The sequence below is a fragment of the Mycena indigotica genome, assembly GCF_014461135.1.
Source record: "Mycena indigotica strain 171206Taipei chromosome Unknown Mind.scaff0002, whole genome shotgun sequence".
Classification (NCBI taxonomy): Eukaryota; Fungi; Basidiomycota; class Agaricomycetes; order Agaricales; family Mycenaceae; genus Mycena; species Mycena indigotica.
In genome coordinates this window covers 284,537-303,941 of record NW_023503001.1, presented here as the reverse complement: position 1 = coordinate 303,941, position 19,405 = coordinate 284,537, and the positions used below count along the sequence as shown (strand labels likewise).

Sequence of the window (19,405 nt, the reverse complement as noted above, 5' to 3'; positions counted from 1 at the left end):
GTAGAGTTGAACTGAAAGGGCCTGTTAACACGGTCCCTTGTTTCCGTCAATTGTTGAGGTTCGAATCAGGTCGTGTCAGGCCCAAGGAGTCGGCGGTACCTCCTTTGGAGCCCCGAACTCCTAGGGCTGTAGGCCATCGCCGTAATATACGGCGTACGGCCAGCCGTAATACGGCGCCGTAACCGTACCGTAAGGCCCCTTGGGGACCGAGTTGACGGTATGGTGACGGGACGTCGGTGACGCCGTAAGGGTGGTCCTGTATAACCTCGGCTATCCTGGGATTTGATCCGGAGATCGTCGATCCGTCCGGTATCGGACCCCTGGGCGCCGGTTGCTAGGGCCCAGCGGCTGCTGGTGGTCAGCCAACACAGCCAGGCCAGCACTCAGGCGGGCCTGCACTGCCGGCCGGTGCTTGGCACCGCTGCCCGCCCCAGCCCAGTCGCTCGGAGCCCGACTTTGGCCCAGGTCACACCGTGTGGCCTAGCCCGGCCGTACCGTCACCGTAATACGGCGTGACGGCACCATCCCGTACCATAAGCGCCTTGAACTCGAGGGCTTACGGTACGGCATGGGGCCGTCCCGGCGCTGTCAGAGGCCGTACCGTACATGGCTCTACAGCCCTACAAACTCCCCCGACATCCATCCTCAGGGTCGACATGCTGACACTAACGGACAAACAACTAGCATCCACCAAGGATGACTGCAGCAACCTGACTGAGTGATACACAGCCACGCACTCGCGATCACGCTCTGCGGTTCGTGTGCTCAACGTCCAACGTGGGAACATTGCGTAACTAGTCCCAGGGTTAACACTCCAGGCCCTTGCCAATATGGCAGGGCTGACCAGCCCCCTAGAAAAGGTGGGTGTTCCATGCTCGCCGTAAGTCACACAAGGTGGTAGAGGTTGCGTAGAGGTGTTGAATGGATCGCCAAGACATCTTGGTACTGTGGGGGGCGATGATCAAACATGATTGATGCATGTAGATCGCAGGCGAAGCTTGCGTTTAGTCGATGGAAGGCTACCATATAGGCATCGGGCCATGGCAATAGCTCACTCGGTGCCACCGGTAAGGCGCCGAAGGTGTCCCACACCCGCCCACGCCACACCCACACCATCACAGGCATGCACGCCTGTTGGCGCAGGCCCACGCCATTTGGCCACGCCCATGTGCGAAGTCTCTTCTGAATGCGAACTAAACCAGGTTGAACCTGAATGCCAAGTTTGATTCAAAGTTCAAGCTGGGGCCAAACCTGAACCGAAGTTCAGGTTTGGTGTTTGCGAACAAAGGACTTGAACTTGAACTGAACTGAACTGAACTTTGCTATCTCCATTAGGTGACTTTTCTTTCGGAAGTACAGTCTTCAGTCAATACATTCAACAACTGGACTAAATTTTGAGCTGAGTAAGAGTGAGTTGAATACTAGATTATAGTATATTCAGAGACCCTTCCAGCCATACCAGAACCATTCTGGAAGCTCAAAAAATGACTGAGATAAACTCTTCTGACAAGCCCAAGTGAGATTTTTGGCCAGGTAAAAGTGAGCTGAATGCTAGATTCAGAGGCCTTTAGGATACAGCCCTAATACTGTTTTGAAGTTATAGAGTAATAGCCTATAAGTTGCACTAACAAAAGTCAATAGATTTGTAGTCAATAAAAGTGAGTTCAATGCCAAGTTAAAACCTCTCTAATGATATATAATTGATATCAAAATAATAAAGCGGAAATCTTAACAGAGTTCATAGATTGAATACTTATTTAGCAGTTAGTAGCTGCCATAAGTGGTATTGACAAAAGTCAATAGATTTGTGGTCAGTGAAAGTGAGTTGAAACCTTGACAGAGTTGATTATCATTAGAAATTGAATACTCACTCAGCAGTGAAGGAGTATTTTGTAGTCAAAGTTTGGTATACAATCAAAGACCAGTTTGTAGGCCTATTGGACATTTGTGCATATATATGACAGATTCCAAATGGTCATTAGAGGTACAAGCCCAATACTGTTTTGAACCTAGTCATTGACTGTTATAAAAGTCAGTTAGTCTTGCCTTTCAATACCTTTCTGACCATATAGGAACCTCAGTAATGAGCCTAATACTGCTTTGAAGTCATTTGATTGAAATTCTGTGAATGTATAGTTGAAAGCAAGTTTTAAACTCTTGTGAAGAAGACCTTTATGGTCAAACTAGAAATAAGCTCAACTGCCACAGTATTCTGTAGTAAAAGTTGATAGATGTGTAGTCATGTTGTGTAATCAAGTTTGTAGAACTTTCTCATACCTCTCTGACCATATCAGAATCACTATCAACAAGTCAAAGCTCATTGAAATATAAGCCTTACTGTTTTGAACCTCGCCCCAAAAGACACCTATGATCTTCTACATTTTGTAATCTACCACTTTCATTATAGAATTCTGTCAACTTCCGGGGTAAGTTCAACTGAGAGTTAGCCAAGTTACACTGTTAGGCTAGTTTCAGAGATTGTCAGGTACCAACACATCTCAAAGTAGAGATTTTCAGTACCTTTTCAATGATCTATAAATTATCCCAAATGAATCAGAATTGACTGAGTTATGTTAGTAACAGGAAAAAATTCAAATCTGGACTGGCAGTTGCCTTATTGGCTCTTATGCTTCAGTCCCATGTGATAGAGAATTTGAATAGCTTTCTAATGGTATATAAATCATTCCAAACGGATAAGAATTGGCTAAGTTATAACCCTAACACTGTTTGAAAGTGGAATTCCATGGATTTCCATCTTAAGTGAAGTTCAACTTAAGGGTTGAACTGGCCCTAAAGTCGGATTTCCGCGGACTTCCACTCAAAAGACACTCGTAATTTTTCACTTTTCTGTGTTTTCTAGCTTAACCATTAACAATTGGGCTTAGCTCCAAACTGAACCAAGTCATAAAATTTGAATATCTACAACTTTCATTAATTGACCCCCGACCCTAAAGTGGAAATCCGCGGATTTCCACCTGGCAGTTAGGTTAAAGTCAAGTTTAACTTAGGGATTGAACTACAGTGGAATTCCGCGGACCTCCACCTTAAAAGACACTCGTGATTTTTTACATTTCTGTGTTTTCTGGCCTAACCATTGACTATTAGGCTTAGGTCAAAACTGAACCTAGTCATTAATTTTGAATATCTACAACTTTCATCAATTGAGCCGGCCCTAAAGTGGAGTCCGCGGATTTCCACCTTAAAAGACACTCGTAATTTTTCACCTTTCTGCATTTTGTGAACCAACTAGTAACAATTAAGCTTAGGTCAAAACTGAACCTAGTGTTTAATTTGTAACATCTATCACCTCACAAAGCGGGCAGTTATTCTGAAGGCTGGCAGTTAATTACTTCCAAGTATGAACAATCAGGCTTAGGGCCCAGTGGTCAATCTGAACTTGGCAAAGTTGCCGGCCCTAAAGTCCTGGCAGTTAAGTTCAACTAATTATTGAGTCTTTAGGGCCAGTCTTATATATTTTCTATACTAAGTCATTTATAAGGCTGGCCCTCAAGACTTTAGGGCCAGTCTTTATATTTTTTTATATATAAGTTATTTATAGGGCTGGCCCTAAAGTGTGGGAAAAAAAGAAAAAAAATACCCATAGTACAGAAAGAGAAGCCAACATGAGTTGTGAATGCAGGAAGAGTACAATCCCCCAGATGATCCACTTTGTAAGAAGACTTTTGTTATTCTGAACTGTTTTTAGCAGTTTTACTGAGTTGCCAATCAGGTGTAGTGGCTGAATGGGAGGTCACTACTCTCCCATCAGCTTAGTGGCAGTCTTAAGGAAGACTGCCAGACCAAAGATAAAATGCCACAACAAGACAGCTACTAGCAAACCACTGACGAACACACCATGACCAAGAGATTGAGCTCAGCTCGGAAGGTGTTGAACCAACCTCGCTACCCCTTGGCTTACCACAGCACATCCTATCTCCGCCAATTTAATGAAGCACAGACCAGACTGATCCACTTTCACTGTCTTCCCCCAGAACCCACAACAGGAAGAGCAGGGTCATTGAAGCCAGGCTGCTCTTCCATATATAAGGCAGGCCCACCCCTCAGCCCACCCCAAGTCCAAATTGCGCAAAAGCGTGAAAACCCATGTCCACAATTTCGCGACTTGGACTCCAGGAAACTCCGCAGTCATGTGGTTGAGGTCACATTTTATTGAAGTAACAATCACAACATCAATCACCACATCAACAACAACTCTTACGACGCTTACGAGGACCTTCCAGTCGGCCCGCTAGTTGCCGATGCCGATTGATCAAGACGTAAAGCTGTCAGCACGCCATGACATTGCGCTGATCTCTGGACGCATCAACTCTGCGGCCCAGTTCCTGCGGCGCACGGAGCCTCTCGTCCGCTCTGCCGCTGAAACCAAACCCAATGCTGGACGCAATGCTGGAATGCGGCCTCATTACTTTGCTGAGCAACACTGTCATGTATACCTACTCCACCGTCGAGCTCAGGCTGCCGCCAAATCAGGAGCAACCATGCAGCGCTGCACAGCTGTTTGGCTCTGATGTAGCGGCACAGGAGGTTCTGCGCCGTGTGGCGTACAGCGCGGGGTGATCTCTCTGGACGTGGCAGAGTTCTGGTCCGGCCTCGCGCCGTCATATGCGCTGATGCTCCGGCGCGAATGCACACGCGGCGCACGGTTTCCATTAAGGTGGTGTCTCGTTTTCTTAACATCTTGTAGCTCAAAAATATATAATATCAGTTCTGGAGGACTGGAATGCTCTAGTAGCATACCGTCAAGTCTACATAACCTATAGGATTCAGTGGTCCACCAACTATGTTCTATGGTAGAAAACCCACATTCCCTCATAATACATAAGATTTTGTCGGGTTATAAGTTGCCCCAGATGTGAACGGAATGCGCGCAGGCTCCCACCTGGGTTCTGTACATCGCAGTCAAACTTATCGATTAGTACAGACAGTAAAGGTTTCTGCTTTCATCGAGTTCCGTCTCTGTCCCTCTAATTCGCAATCCTCGTCCTCTGCAACCGGTCCGACAGCTCGTCCATCGCACGCTTCACCGCACCGAAGCGCGCGACACCACACTGCTCGCTGTCGACATGCGCCCACAGCGCGCTGAGCGTCTGGAAGCGGCGGCTGCACCCCGGCCCGCGGCAGATGTACGTCTGCTCCTCGTGGCGCGGGCTCGCGAGGTGCTGATTAAGCCCGGGCAGCGTCGGGAACTTGCCGTGGCAGAGGTAGCACTCGTGACGCGGTGCCGTTCCAGCTGCGCCCGGTCGCGACGTAGCGCGTGTTGTCGCTCTCCGCCCGCGGCGATCAGGCGCGGGGGTCGGTGATCACGTTGCGCGTGTCCCTGCGCGCGGATGTAGCGGTTGAGCGACTGCCGGTTCGCGCCCGACGCGCAGCTGCCCGCCTCGAGATGCGCGGCGGCGGCGACGGGCCGTTGATGAAGGACTGCCCGCAGCCGCGGCCGGGCACGTGATCGTGCGTGGCTTGTGCAGCGCCGAGTTCATATGCGCGTTGAGGTTGTTTGCGGAGGTGAACAGCCGGCGGCAGGGGGTGCAGTAGTGGTGCACGCCGACTGGCGGCAGTGCTCGTGCAGCCCCTGCTCGTTCTTGAACACCCGCTCACACGAAGAGCAGTAGAAATGTGCGTCGTCCATGTGTTCCGCCAGCTCGCCGCCATCGTCGAAATGCTCGTCGCAGTGCTGGCAGTAGAAGTGTCTGCGGCTCTGGACGTAGTGCTCCTTCAGCCCCGTCCACGTCGTGTAGTCGATCTCGCAGTCGTCGCAGAGCCAGTGTGCGCTCGACGCCCGCTCGTGCTGCGCGAGGGCACCGTAGTGAGGGAAGTAGCGGTCGCAGCGGTCGCAATACACCGTCATAACGCTAATGTTCTTTGTAAGTACGGTCACGTACGGGGCCCGCACGCAGAGAAGCGCACCCTTGTCCCAGAAATTAAACTCGGATCTTCGGTGGTGGTGGTACGACGACATGAGTGTCACGCGCACGTGAGGAACGTCACGGTGTTTTGAATCGAGGCTGATGTCGTTACCTGCGTAACCGATATGCTTTAGAGCGGAAATGCGCTGCGAAAGGGGCCACGCGCCTTTGTTCCAAGCACTTATGCTACTGCCGAATGTTCTAGCAACAAGTTCTATAGCCAATGACCAATGTCCGGGGCAAACCTCGCTTGCTCAGCGTCGGCCTGTTCGAAACCGATGCATGGCCCCGCGCATTCAACGTGTCCTGGGCATCTCCCTAGATATATACATACTTATAGGTGAGCATGATCGAGTCCCGTGGAACAGGGTAAAGAGCATATAAAGAGGCATCGAGCGCGAATCCGGAGGGACAAACAGACCCGCAGGGGCTGGTCCCAAGCGGCACCCGCGTTTTTGGGAAGTGACAGACTTTACAGTGCTGTACAAGGTTGCGAATACCACCGGACCCGGAATACGGGTCAGCCATACTAGTAGATTTTTCATACTTGGCGTCGTTCCTCCAGAATCAGCGTCGGCACTTGCGCGAATCGTCATTCGCAGCCCCGGAAACATCGCAGACGAACTCCCCGCCTTCCAACAAGCCACCATTGCACGTCAACCCCTGCCCAAAGCGCACTTCCACCGTCGCCATGTCCCCGACGACGAAGTCGAGTCGGCGATGAAATGGCGTCCCCGCTGTTGTTGTGTGCAACGTTGATTCTGACCCATATCAAACCCATCCCCGTCCGTGTACAAACGTTTGTACACGGAAATGGTTGCAGCCCTACCGTGCACGCAAAGTGTGTATCCGTCGTAATCCAGGAAGAAAAGTTGTGGTATTGCAGGATGGCGTGTCGGGAGGGGAGATGGTCATTGAATGATGCGGTTGGTACTGTCGATAGATCTTAAGGATTGTAGGATAGGCGTCCCGGAGCAATGAATACGACATCAGCAGAAGCAGTGCGCAAAGAACAAGGGCAGTCGAGACGGGAATGATGGTTCTGGAGATGGCATTGGCGACCACCATGAGCGAAGCTTGCGGTTTTAGCCACGGATAGCGGGTATGGCTTCGAGTTCAGCCGCACCACATGTGGAAGGCATGGGCCGCCATATTGGAGGAATGTGTCGTTTGACGACGGGTGGAGGGTCGGAGGCTGGTCGCGGATATGTATGCAGCGAAACAGGGAGCACGATAGTCATAAAAGGCCAGTGGGGACATATCAACGAGCGGGTGTCATATCCGTAGCATCCACTACCCAATGTCCCAAGGCCTCAGACCCTTCGAGTTCCTAAGATGGCGAAACGGAGCGGGGCTACAATGCAGAGGAAAGTCAGAACGCGCAGGTGGGTGAAGTGTCCAAGCACGCACCTTTTGCCAGCCAACCGCCATCCTCTTCCCTCCGCCGCATCCTTCATTATATGCTGTCTAGTTGACGGAGTTTGTGGGTAAGAATGGAGGAGAGAGCCTTGGAAAAACGGTCCGTAAGCGGGAGTGCAAAAGCTAAGAAGAAGATTCACAAACCCCGTCTGACGTGGCTACGGCTGCCCCCTGCCGCTTAATGGTTCTTCAACGGGATAGCGGAGATGGAGCGGGCCCGCGTTTGCGCATGGGTAGAGATTGTGTCCGGCGACATGAATGTAGAGAGTGAGAACGATCGTCACCGTTGTCACTGTAGCCCCAGCCGCTCTTGACACCCATGACCTTTACCCACACGCAACCTCTGGCAGCAATGCACGATATCCAGAAGATCGCTTTTTCGCTTTGGAATGTGAATACCGCCCGAGAGACAGAGACACGCCGTTTGGCTGGACTCTTCGGGTTCCTCAAATCCTGACTCCTGATTCATCGAAAACTGGTGAACGCAACGCGGCGGGATACATTCCAGTCTTCAGCCCCTAGTTTCCATCCGCCCGCAGTTGCTCCTATCGACCGTATATAAAGGCCTGCCCTCAAGCCGGCCCCTCCAACGACCTCCTACTTCACTCCTTCCTTCCACTAATATCGACTCTACGGTCACGGCCGCCAACGCCTCTACGGCTCTGTACTCTTCAGGATGGCCATGAACACCTTCCAGCAAGCACACGCTTCCCCCAGCGCTCCTAGCTCCTCCCCTCAGTGGGAGTCCCCTACCTTCGTGCAAGACGATGACCGTGACTCTGACTTGGGCGACCCCGAACTCGTCTTCCGCGCTCCCAATAGCCGGAAGGTTTGCATGGAACTCGTCCTGGCCGCCGACTATCATGCCCATGCGCGAAGACGCCGCCGCATCGCGACCAGCGATAGTTTTTGTAATACATCATCTACCCAAGCTTAGCGACTATTTTTTACGTTGTTCCGGTGCGTCATCCCTATGCTAGTTCTATTCCCTTCGCTCAATTCATGCTTGGAAAGGATTCGCATGTGCTCCAAGTGAGCGTTTTCGACTTTTGTGTTCTCATCGCACGTCCCGTTGCGGCGTTGCCCCTTGCGATACACTTTTGGATTATGATTCTATGGTATACAATTCGATTAGTATGTTCTTCATGTAGGCATGGTCCAGGTATGAAATATCTCCTGCAGTACGCGGCTTGTGACGCGTGTGACCGGCGGGATTATTTTATTGATGCGGGACACGTAACACCGCCGGCATTCCATTGCCTCCCGGAATTCCGGGAGGCTACGGGCACCTGCAGCTCATCTGTCAGGCACCTGCCTTGGCGTTGCAGCTTAAGCCACAAAGAAAATCTCTTTCAATGAAAGAACGGCCCTTCGGCCCTGGACCTCCGGCTCGGGACACCGGTGTGACGTGAGAATTTGATAGAACCATGGAGATTAGATCATCCAATAAAAGCCTGTTCTGCCGTTCTACAGCCTGAGTTTCCGCCTCTGTCCCATGAGCACCCAGCTTTGCTTCTGTGAAAGCTGCCAGCCTGATGGGCAACTTTTGACCAGACAAACCTATGCAAAGCATACCAAAGCTCAGCAATTAAGGGATTCTCTGGCTGAAGCCCAATCAAGGTCTAGAAATCAAGGCAGGCATACTGGCAGGGCTAAAATAGGCAACATGGAGTCTCAATCAAGTCCTAAAATTGCTAATTCAGCTGTCCCCCTTTGGCCCAAGTACTTGAGACAGTGGAAATTCCACCTGAGGTTTTTGAGAATGGTAAGCAAAATAAAGCAGCTTGTATAAATATTCTGATTAAACAATACTAGCACTTCAACCTATAGGACAGTTATCTATCCTGTTGGTTCTATGGCTCAACCTCTCAATGGGACTTAGCCGTGATGCAGCAAATAAAGTTCTGAACAGCTTAGGCCTGATTTTATTCTTAACTCTAGAAATAATCTGGAGTGTTCTCAAGGCCTCTGGAATAAATTTGCAGATTCCTCATATTCATATTCCTAGGGATATACGAACAGCATATAAATCTTCTTCTGAACCTGAAATTGAAAGAACAATCTGTTGTTTAGAATGCTTTTCTATGTATCCACAGGGAAAGGGACAAATCCCTAGGAAATGCTCATATAGACAATCACCTCAATCAGCCATCTGTGGCACCCCTTTATTCAAGTCTATCAAGACTCTCTCTGGTACTAAAGATATTCCTGCTAGGCAATTCACCTCTCAGTCATTTGATTCCTTTCTATCATTTTTTCTATCTCGTTCTGTTATAGTTACAGCATTACAGCAATCTGCAACAGACAGTGCCAATAGGATGCTTAATGGATATCCTGCTGTTATGAAGGATGTTAAAGATAGCCCACTTTGGAAGAGCTTAGGAAACTATGTTCTTGGACCATACAACCTTGTTTGGTCAATGTACATTGATTGGTTCAATCCTTATACCAATAAGATATCAGGTAAGAGTGCAGTTAATATATATAGCAATTCATATTCATGGTGAATTAGGCAAAGTTAACTCAGTTGGTGCAGTTGTATTGTTCTGCCTCAATTTACCAGTACATCTGCGGTTTGAAACTGAGAACTGCTTTTTCTGGAGCTTGATTCCAGGGAAAAAAGCACCTGATGTTCATCAAATCTGGCATGTTATCCAAGCGCTGATTAATATCATGAAGGAGTTTTGGAATCCTGGCAAGAAAATCAAAACTACCCTAAATGCTGCAGGAGTCTTAGTTCAGTCCTTGATTATCCCTCTTCTTGCAGATCTTGGTGCAATTCGCAAAGTTGCAGGCTATCTGGGGCATAGTGCTGATATGTTTTGTACATATTGCATGATCACTCTAAAAGAGATTGCACGTCTGGATTATGATAACTGGGAATTCCGCAGTAATGAGACTGTTCGAGCAGCAGCAGCAGCTTTCCTAGCAATTAATGCTTTTACTGCCAGAGAAGCTCAAGCCTCAGAGACTGGTGTCAGATGGTCACCTATGTTTGATCTTGCACTTTGGGATCCTGTAAAACATCTTATTCTTGGGTTTATGCATAATTTTCTAGAGGGAGTTGGTGGAACTCATATTCGCTCACTTTGGGGGATAGGCCGCCAAGCAGCCAAAGTAACAGAAGTTTCTGAAACCAGGAAAGCCGAGAAGGTTATGGACTCAGATATTGCTGAAGCTTCTGATGAGCTGATGTCACTACATGAGGAAAGCTCTGAGCATGAATCTCAAAATGAACTTAGTCAATCACAAGTTATCATACCAAGTCTATCACCAATCCCAGGAGCTTGGACCTCTATGGATAGTTCTGCTTCAGAAGATGAATCTTTACAAGCAACTCCCAAGCTCCAAGGTCGTCTCGAAAGGGAAAAAACAAGGCTGGACAATCTAGCTCAGACAGATCTGTGACCCCAACACCAGCCAACCCACTGTTTGCAACTTTTATGGCAGCTGAATTTCCAGATGAAGATTTGGAGGATGGAGACTATCAGGCTATAGACTTTGAAGGTTCATATGAATTCTCCAAGGAAGATTTAGCATTTGTCAGAAAAGGTATCCAAGATATAGAGCTACCTTCTCATGTAGGGCGTCCTCCTGTAAATCTTGGAGAGGCTAGCCATGGTACTTTGAAGGCACAGGAGATCTTGATTCTTTTCACAGCAATATTTCCTGTGATAATGCCTGAGCTTTGGTATGCAGGTACAGATACTCAGAGCCAGCTTCTGAAGAATTTTCATCATCTAGTGGCTGCTATGAATATTGTTGCATCTTTTAGCACCTCAGATACAGAAGCAGAAAGATATAAATTTCATATTCTAGAGTACAGAAAAACCAAAGCAGCCTTATTCACAGATGCAACTATTCCTCCCAATGAACATCTTGCTATGCATAATATTGAACAGCTCAAATTTGTGGGACCATCTCCAGGTCTTAGTGAATTCGCAGGAGAACGTTTTAATGGAATCATGGGTCAAATCAAGACAAACAAACAAAGCTGTAAATCATTTTTCACTTAGAGTATTTTTATAAATCTGATTAAGAATTTTAGCAAAAATGGAGTTGACAATTTTACGACAATTATGCCGGCGTGGCCGACTAGAAGCTATTATGAAAGACACACAGGCTGCTACTTCTACATCTGCTACTGCAAAGTTAGCAAAGATATTACAGCCCATGCAGGAGATAAATGAACTGCCTGATCCTGCCACCCATCTTTCAGGATGGGAAGAAGCACAAATTCTAGCAAAGGGAGAGGAAATTGATCACAGGGGCTATAATCTGATTCTGGACTATCTTCACTCTATGGGACAGACACGTTGGCTCACAACTATTGAACCCATTGGATCTCCAAATCAGCCAGGAGATTTATTTTTACCCCCAGCAGCTCTACACCCTTTAAGATTCAAGATGCACAATTATGTGTTCAGTTGCAGACATTCTCATGAAGGCAACAGCAATATCCAGTTCAAAAGCCCAAACAGACCTAGTGAGAAACTCACAGGCTACATTCAGCATATCTGGCAAATGCCTTTGCAGGGCTATATGCAAACTTTCATTCTTGTGCATAAGCATAAACAGATCCCATCTTGGCTTACTGCAAATACAGCATTTACCAGCTGCCCTGAGCTTCTGGCAAAGATTGTAGATGCCTCTCCTTCTGAGGAATACTGTATCATTGAGCCACAACATATTTTGACTCATCTTACAGTATTGAAACGGCCTAAAGGGACTTATGGTATTGAACACAGAGATTTATTGGTTCTATGCTGGGGACTCAACAGAGGAAGATGGGACTAGTCTTATAGGCCATACCTATCATTTTATTCTATTTTCTATATGAACTAAACATTTCCTTTACCAAAAGTTTCTTTTTCTCTAAAATTTCCTTTTTGGGAAGTGGAAGTCATATGTCTTACATTATAATAGTAGGTGGTGGATCCAGTTTTGACATCATTGTAACTTATAGAAGTTATGATTTAATTATATGAATATCTTTCTCCCTCATTGAAAATTTCCTTTTTTGGAAGCTGGTGTTATATGCAATATATTAATAACAATAGGTGGTAGATCCAGTTTCAACAGCATTTTACCTTCTAATACTCATGATCTAACTGTGTAATATCATTTGGGCCCTTAAATATATGTCCACAGGTATTAATTTTATCTTGCTATCATAATATTTCAGGATTTGAAGTTATGTGCAATGCATTGTAATAATACATGGTAGATCCAGGTTGATAGGCAATTTAGCTCCTACTAGTCATCATCTAACTATGTGATATCATTTGAGCCCTTAACTATATGTCCACATATGCAAATATTATATCTAATAATTAGCTGTATTATTCTGAAAAGAATATCTTAGTTGGCATGAACTTCTAAGCTTAACCATATACCAACAACACATATCCATATCAATCTTAAACCTCTAGTATATAAAATTTATACCCCCAATGTCCCACCAGGTTTCAAGCTCTATCTGATTGAAAATTTCCTTTTTTGGATTCTGAATGAGATAATGATTCCTTGCTCTGCATGGCAATCTAAGGTTGGTCAACTGATCAAAATAACTTTGCATAATCATCTCATCATATATACCATGTTTACTGCTTACTTAAGTACTACCTTTACGGCTCTAAACACTTTGTTATATAAGAAAAGTCATCTATAACCAATTCCAAGAATTATAGAAGTATATAGTAATGAACAGAAAAAAAAAACTTGGCATATTCTATCAGATTTTACCAGATCTAGTTATATTCCTCATCATCTTCCTCACTGTTACTATCCCCCTCCTCCTTTGCATTGAACTGGGGATCATCAAAAAGATCGTCCAAGTTCATACGACTCATCTCCAAATCAGAGGGGACCTTGTACTCCTCCAAAACCTCTGCCTCTATCTTGTCCCACTCCTCACCATCTAATTCCTTGAAGGATGCTGGGACACGGCCATTAACCCAATGACGGCGATGAGGAAGAGCAACACCATTCTGGTAATAGTGTGCGCGAAGCCGAGCAGGAAGTTCGTTATAGAATTCGGGTTTAAAGTAGTCAATTGGAACATTGCGTGGAAGCCGTTCATGCTTGAGCAGGCCTTTGTAGTTTGGGTCTGCCATTTCGGGAAGTTTTCGGTGCGAAGACTGTAGCCGTTATTAGTTGCAGACATAAGCTTGATATGGTCTGTGTCATGATAGCGGAAGAAGTCGGTGGCATTTTCGCTGCGCTCTTCGCGAGGATTGATGATGTATTCACCGTCAATGAACTCGTCATCACTGTGCGCACAAGGTTCGAAGGCCAGATTGGCGACTGTCTCACCCCAGCCATCATCAAGTATTGCCTGGGTACGGCGGTGCGCATTCTGGGCATCGGTTGGGTTGAGTCAAGGTGTCTCAAAAAGACATGACTCACATCTTTACGCCGGTTCTTTGAGTTTCGTATATCTCGATCTCGCTCTAGGCCCCCCTTCTCCTTTGCTCCAGCATTGCGCTTGATGACGTGCCAGAAGTAGTGGCGGTAGAGGCGCCCAAGAAACTCTGAGTCTGACAAGGACGTAAGGTCGATACTGCCGCGCCAAAATGCAGCGCGAACAGCGACGCGTTGGAAGATTTCAATGGCGAGATCTTGATGAAAAGTATTGTATATGCTATTTGAATCATCGTCGTAGTCGGGAGCAAATCGTATAAGACCCGAGTTGTAATACATGCCCAGAATAACCTGGAGCTGCGCGCGGGGAACCTTCAGGATAGCCTGACTAATTCCCATCTTGCGGTTGTCGCCAGTTCTACAAGCCTTGAGAAGGTCCCGCGAGGCATCATCTGCGCGCTCATTTGTTCCACTGATCGTCTTCAGCTGGGCTTCCCAGTCATCCGGAGATGTGAAACGACGGCGAAAGTGAGCACGCTCAGCAGCAGATGGTCCGTCGGGAACGTCCATGGCGGACTTCATGCCAAGGAGGATGTGTAAAACCGTATTTAGACCGCGCTAGACATTGTTAGATACAGATAAAACGTAGCCCATATAGAACATACCTGAATTGACCGCTGTGCAGGATCCAAATCATCGTCTGCAATACGCTCAGGCTGCGAGCGCTTCTTTCTCCGCTTTCGTGCTGCCTCCCTCTCCTCCTCCTCCTCCTCCTCGGCGGTTTTCTGCTTCTTCCGTGCACGTTGCTTCGACGCATCTCCCTCGCTGTTGCCTCCAGCACCATCCCCACCGTCCCCAAGACCGTCCCCACCCCCGCTGCCGTCCCCGCTGCCTCTGCCTCCACCCTCCATGTCGGCATGCGTACGCTTGCGGCGGTGGGCAGACTGAGAGGGACTCGGACTCGGACTGGACCCCTGGACCATAGGGTCCGAGTCCTGCTCCATGGCTGTATCGCCTGCAGCAGTCCCCGTCGATGACTTGGATGGACCAGGCCGAGATTTCTTGGCCCCGCGTGAAGGCAGCTGTCGGCCCGCACTTGGGCGGGATGAACCCGGTGTCTTTGTCGGGCTTGATCGTGCCATTGAGCTCTGGATGATTTGCAGTGGAGGAGGAGGAAGGAAAGGGCCGCTGAAAGAGACTCTTTCAGTCTTTCAGCTGCCAACACGCTGTTCGTCATCGTAGTCGAACAAAGAACTCGAGGCTTGCCTACACGTGGCGGCCGCGCCACCGGCCCACACTGTCATTCGGCAACTAATTGCTGAAAGAGTTGGTCCGAGCGCAAGTCTAACAGCCTGCGTCTGAGCCCTGGGGTGCCCGTAGCCTCCCGGATTTCCGGGAGGCTATGAAATGCCGGCGGTGTAATCGAATCGGGTTGTCTCCCGCCACCACATGCAGGTCCGAGACGATGTCAACTTGCAACGGACGCCTGAGGAAATCTTCTAGGACGACTGGGGCCTTCGAAGGACACATTACTTGGTGTCTTCCTGGTTCATTAAAACAACACAAGTCCCGGATGCGCTGACGAACTTGAAGAGCAGAGAATGTTTCTTTGCGACACACCTTTGACCAACGTCGCATAGAATAACACCCAAACACAAACGCAAGGCAACCATTCCGGCTTTTCTATGTGCAATTTCCTCTCTCTTCCCGCATAATCTAATCGTGGACTTACACATACGCAGGTACTTATAATTAATCCGATGGACCAACCCGACAAAGCGCGGCCTAGCGCTTTGTCGATGTGCATGGCCTGCGTCCGCATTGTCGGTCCACGTTACTGGAAGGCTACATCGCCTATATAAGGAACGCCGCTCCTGCCAATGCCACATCTCCCTCCCCTGCAAACCCCCTTACACACTCTCTCGTTCAAGTTTTCCTCGCGAATCCACTGGTTGGACAGCTTTATCCGCAATACATCACACAAGATGAATCACCACCTCTCCTTGACAAGCGGCAAAGATACCCACAATGAACTCAATGACGAACTCTCCAGCAACGTCAAAACCCAACCGATGACGCCGAGAAAGGTGCGCTCACGAGTCCCGAAAAGGCTCCCCCGTTCTGACCAGTCGCACTAGCCCCGCCTTGGGCTCGGTTTGCCCTCGACGCCTTTCCGCTCCGTCAACGCACACGCTCCTTATGCCCCACGCAATGCAACCCAGCCGTTGCCACGCACCGACCGCGCCTTTCTCCCTCCTGGCCAACTCCCGAAAGACGGCGGGGAAGCCCGTCGCACCCCAGCGGAGATCGCCCCGCCTTGTACCCCCTCCCGCCGCCACGTCTCTGACCCTGTCGTTGCGAAGACGCCGCGCTCAGGAAAGAAGGATCCCGCGCAGGTCATCTTCATCTCTTCCCCCCGCCGCGTTACACCGGCGGGCTCCCACGCTACAGCAGCAGTTGCGGGGACTAAACCGAAGAACAGCGCTCTCGAGGTCTTGCTCGCGGAAGTCTTCAGCGGGAAAGCTAGTTCTGGCTCCCTCGGTGGCATGAGGCCCTATCGTATGGGAAGGTATTTCGACCACCCCCAGGTAGGCGGTTTCTCTGATCTGTCTATTTTCTACAGCAACTGATGAGCTATCTGCAGAACATACTCCTTCCGAAAAAGCCGACATATTTTGTACCGAGCATCGTTCAGCCTTGGGCTGTCCCTCGCGATGCAAACCTAGGCAATATCGATGATGCCGAGGACTACCAGCTCGTGTCGCTGACCGGGTATGCGCCTATCGTCATCCCCTTCCGTCCCTCCTTAGCCTGTGGGCCCTATAACATCGGTGTTGGCCTTGCCGACTTAGCGAACGCCTCGACCCGGGGCGGTGGCGATAAATTCATGGTCAACCCATCCCGGCGCATTGCGGACGATGTTGCAGAGAAAGAAGCAGTCACGCTAGGCAGAGCGACGATCATTGTGGAGGTAGGTCCTTGTGTCCTTCTATCGTAGCAGGACGATGACGGTGCTTTCCAGTGGCCTGTATATGCCGGATCCTTCCGCTTGGAAATCGATCTGGCCCCCGAGCCTCACAAGACCATCACGCGCCTCGAGTTTGGGCGTCTCGCTGCTCGCGCGGTCCAGGGATTCATTCATGTACGTGATCCTGATGTTCTGTTCCGGAGGATAAAGCTGATCATTGAGCCAGCAAAGCCATGGCATGACGCATGTCGGCGTCAACAAATCGCTGTACAGTGGCAACAGCGCTGTTCCGACCACAATGCAGTTTGGCCCGCGCCTCAGGTTCGACCATCTGCGCCTTGTGGAAGGCGTTAGCTGGGATGGGGTCCGATTCTACTTGCGGCTTGCTGTCTGTCTTTAAATCGAGCTAAAACTGCACTTTTCTCTTCAAGTTGATGTAGGAAGACGGGATTCAGTCGTAACTATCCTCGCAGTCTACGCCATTGTAAGAGTCATTTGAATTCTAATACCAATTTACCTCGGTCCTCTTCAATCTCTCGAACCGCCCGCCGTTAGCCGAAAATTGAAATACCACACTCAGGCTGCGACTGGATTTTTTCGATAGAAGTAATCATGATTCATGTTAGAAGGAGAGGAAACCTAAGTTCGTATAATTAGCTTCGAAGTCAAGTTCACAGTGCGTGGACGGGTTGGTACCACGTAAACGCAGCATTTTGTTTAAAGGCAGGAAGTGAATTTTCTTTTAGTTGTTGTGATGAGTGATGACGCGACTTGATGGAAGCCTGACTCAGCAGCCACGTGTGGCAGCACAGCCATCCGCCACTTGTCAAAAACGCCCATGTCGAGCGTTCTGTACACCATGGACAAGTTACCGTCTGATATCCTCCTCGCGTTCGCCACGCTGCTAGATGTCGAGGATCTGCTGAGTCTGCTGGCGGTGATTGAGGTCCTTCTTTTTCATGAGTGATTGAGACTGAATGCAGCTGGTAGACCTGCCACTGGATTCGTGCCCTCAGTGAAGAACCCGCGCTGTGGATCAACTGCATCCGGCGAATCGAAGGCGTGCAAATGCATCCTGTCGTATTGTCGACTGGGGACGTCGCCGCGCTGCCGCGTGCCCAGCTCAAAGCCATGGCTCACCGTGCGGCCCGAATTCTACGCAATCTAGCATCTTCCAGCCCCCGACTGGAGCGCATCCAGAGTATTGGAAGTCCTCTCCTTGAGGGCCATTTCAAGTTCTTTATCCCTGGAACCCGCCTTCTTCTTACCAATGCGCCGGGAAGAGTTGAATGCTGGGACGTGATTCATGCCCGTTTAGTTGCGAGTACTACACTTGATCGTCTGCGTATCCTCGGGACGAATTGCGTCTCGTCCGGCTCGGATGTTCTGTTCAGTGCCGTGGTCCTGGAGTCGTATGTTCCAGTTTATTTTCGTCTCTTTACGCACTGATCTCGGCTCAGAGGCCCACTGGCAGGGCATCATAATGGAATTGTCATTGAGTCTCTTGCGGTAATCCGCATTGATCTAAGCGACCTCAAGAACATCAATATCACGACGGTCGTCTCTCCCCGTATCATACATGAAGCACGGCATACACCCCACACTGCGGACATTTTCCTCACCGAGAAACTCATGGGAATTGCATGTCGCGGGCCTGCGTTCACGGTAGAGGCAGTGAGCCTCCTGTGTTGGCCAATGGATTCGTCTCAGCCCGTCTCCTCGATCCAGTACCCTTTCTCTCAGGCTTCGGGACCAACGGTGAGCATATCCCATGTCGGCCCAGCATTGATGTTCCCCTCATCTGCTAACACGTAGGTCCGAATGGTAGGACTAAGCTTCGACGCGGGCAGCGGAATCCTTTACGGACTTTCCCCTGTATCGGTGATCAACAACGACCAGTCCGTGGTGTACAGCATCCCCATACGTCCCGTCGACGGCAGTATCGATCCCGCGGCCCCGATGACGACAACAACCATTTCACACAGCTATGATGATGGCCCGCGTGAGTACCAATCTGGGTCCTCCTCCGGCTCCGCGACTACTTTCAGCTCCCATGCCAAGTTCGGCGTCCGCGCCGTCGCTCGCTTCTGCCGCCATTTCATTCAACTAGGCGTTCCCGGTGCGGAGCATCGCCGGCGGCGAAATTATCTTGTCTTTCTCACGGGCACAGCACACGGGCCTACCTCGGACTCCCTGCTGTTTGAGACCTTGGGCGACTATCACGTGGCGGGGTATTCGGGGCGGTACCTCGTGTTCTCGTCGCCCTCTGCAGGCGGAGCACATGCCCTGGGAATGGCGCGCTTGCTGGAGCGGGAGAGCGAGCTGCAAACTATGCATTTTCTAGGCGGCAGCGTCGATGCGCGCGACGTCAGCATACAAGCTGTGGATGACATCCTGGGGCTGGTAGCGGTGTGGGACGGAAAACGCAAGTGTGTAGATGTCTATTCGTACTCTGGTGATTGGGGGTGCGGGACCACTGGCAACCCAACCTGGATCAAAAGTGATTCCTGAATATCATATGTCGAAGTGATTCAAATTGGTAGAAAATCCAAAATGATTATAAGTGAATATCGATGGGAGAGTTATACTTAGACCTGATTGTGAGCTCAGTAAGAATAAGTAGTTGACAAATGCTTGACATATCTGATAAGAGTGGATCCATTTGTATACTAGTAGTGATGAAATATTGTTTTCAAGAGAGTAACCAAGTCTGCCATTGTTAAGGTTGAGA

At 49.2% G+C, this 19,405-nt stretch overlaps 2 protein-coding genes across 2 annotated transcripts; one reads left to right on the top strand and one right to left on the bottom strand.

Annotated features, from left to right (window-relative positions):
* Positions 1-5,301: 5,301 nt before the first annotated feature.
* MIND_00180900 (uncharacterized protein) lies at positions 5,302-5,977 on the bottom strand (the record flags this gene model as incomplete). Its single annotated transcript, XM_037358723.1, has 2 exons — positions 5,302-5,566; positions 5,619-5,977. The coding sequence occupies 2 exons, from the start codon at positions 5,975-5,977 to the stop codon at positions 5,302-5,304; spliced, it is 624 nt and encodes a 207-aa protein (XP_037223818.1).
* Positions 5,978-17,503: 11,526 nt separating this feature from the next.
* MIND_00180800 (uncharacterized protein) lies at positions 17,504-19,185 on the top strand (the record flags this gene model as incomplete). Its single annotated transcript, XM_037358722.1, has 4 exons — positions 17,504-17,611; positions 17,665-18,086; positions 18,135-18,432; positions 18,490-19,185. The coding sequence occupies exons 1-4, from the start codon at positions 17,513-17,515 to the stop codon at positions 19,183-19,185; spliced, it is 1,515 nt and encodes a 504-aa protein (XP_037223817.1). The 5' UTR covers positions 17,504-17,512.
* Between the last annotated feature and the right edge of the window lie 220 nt (positions 19,186-19,405).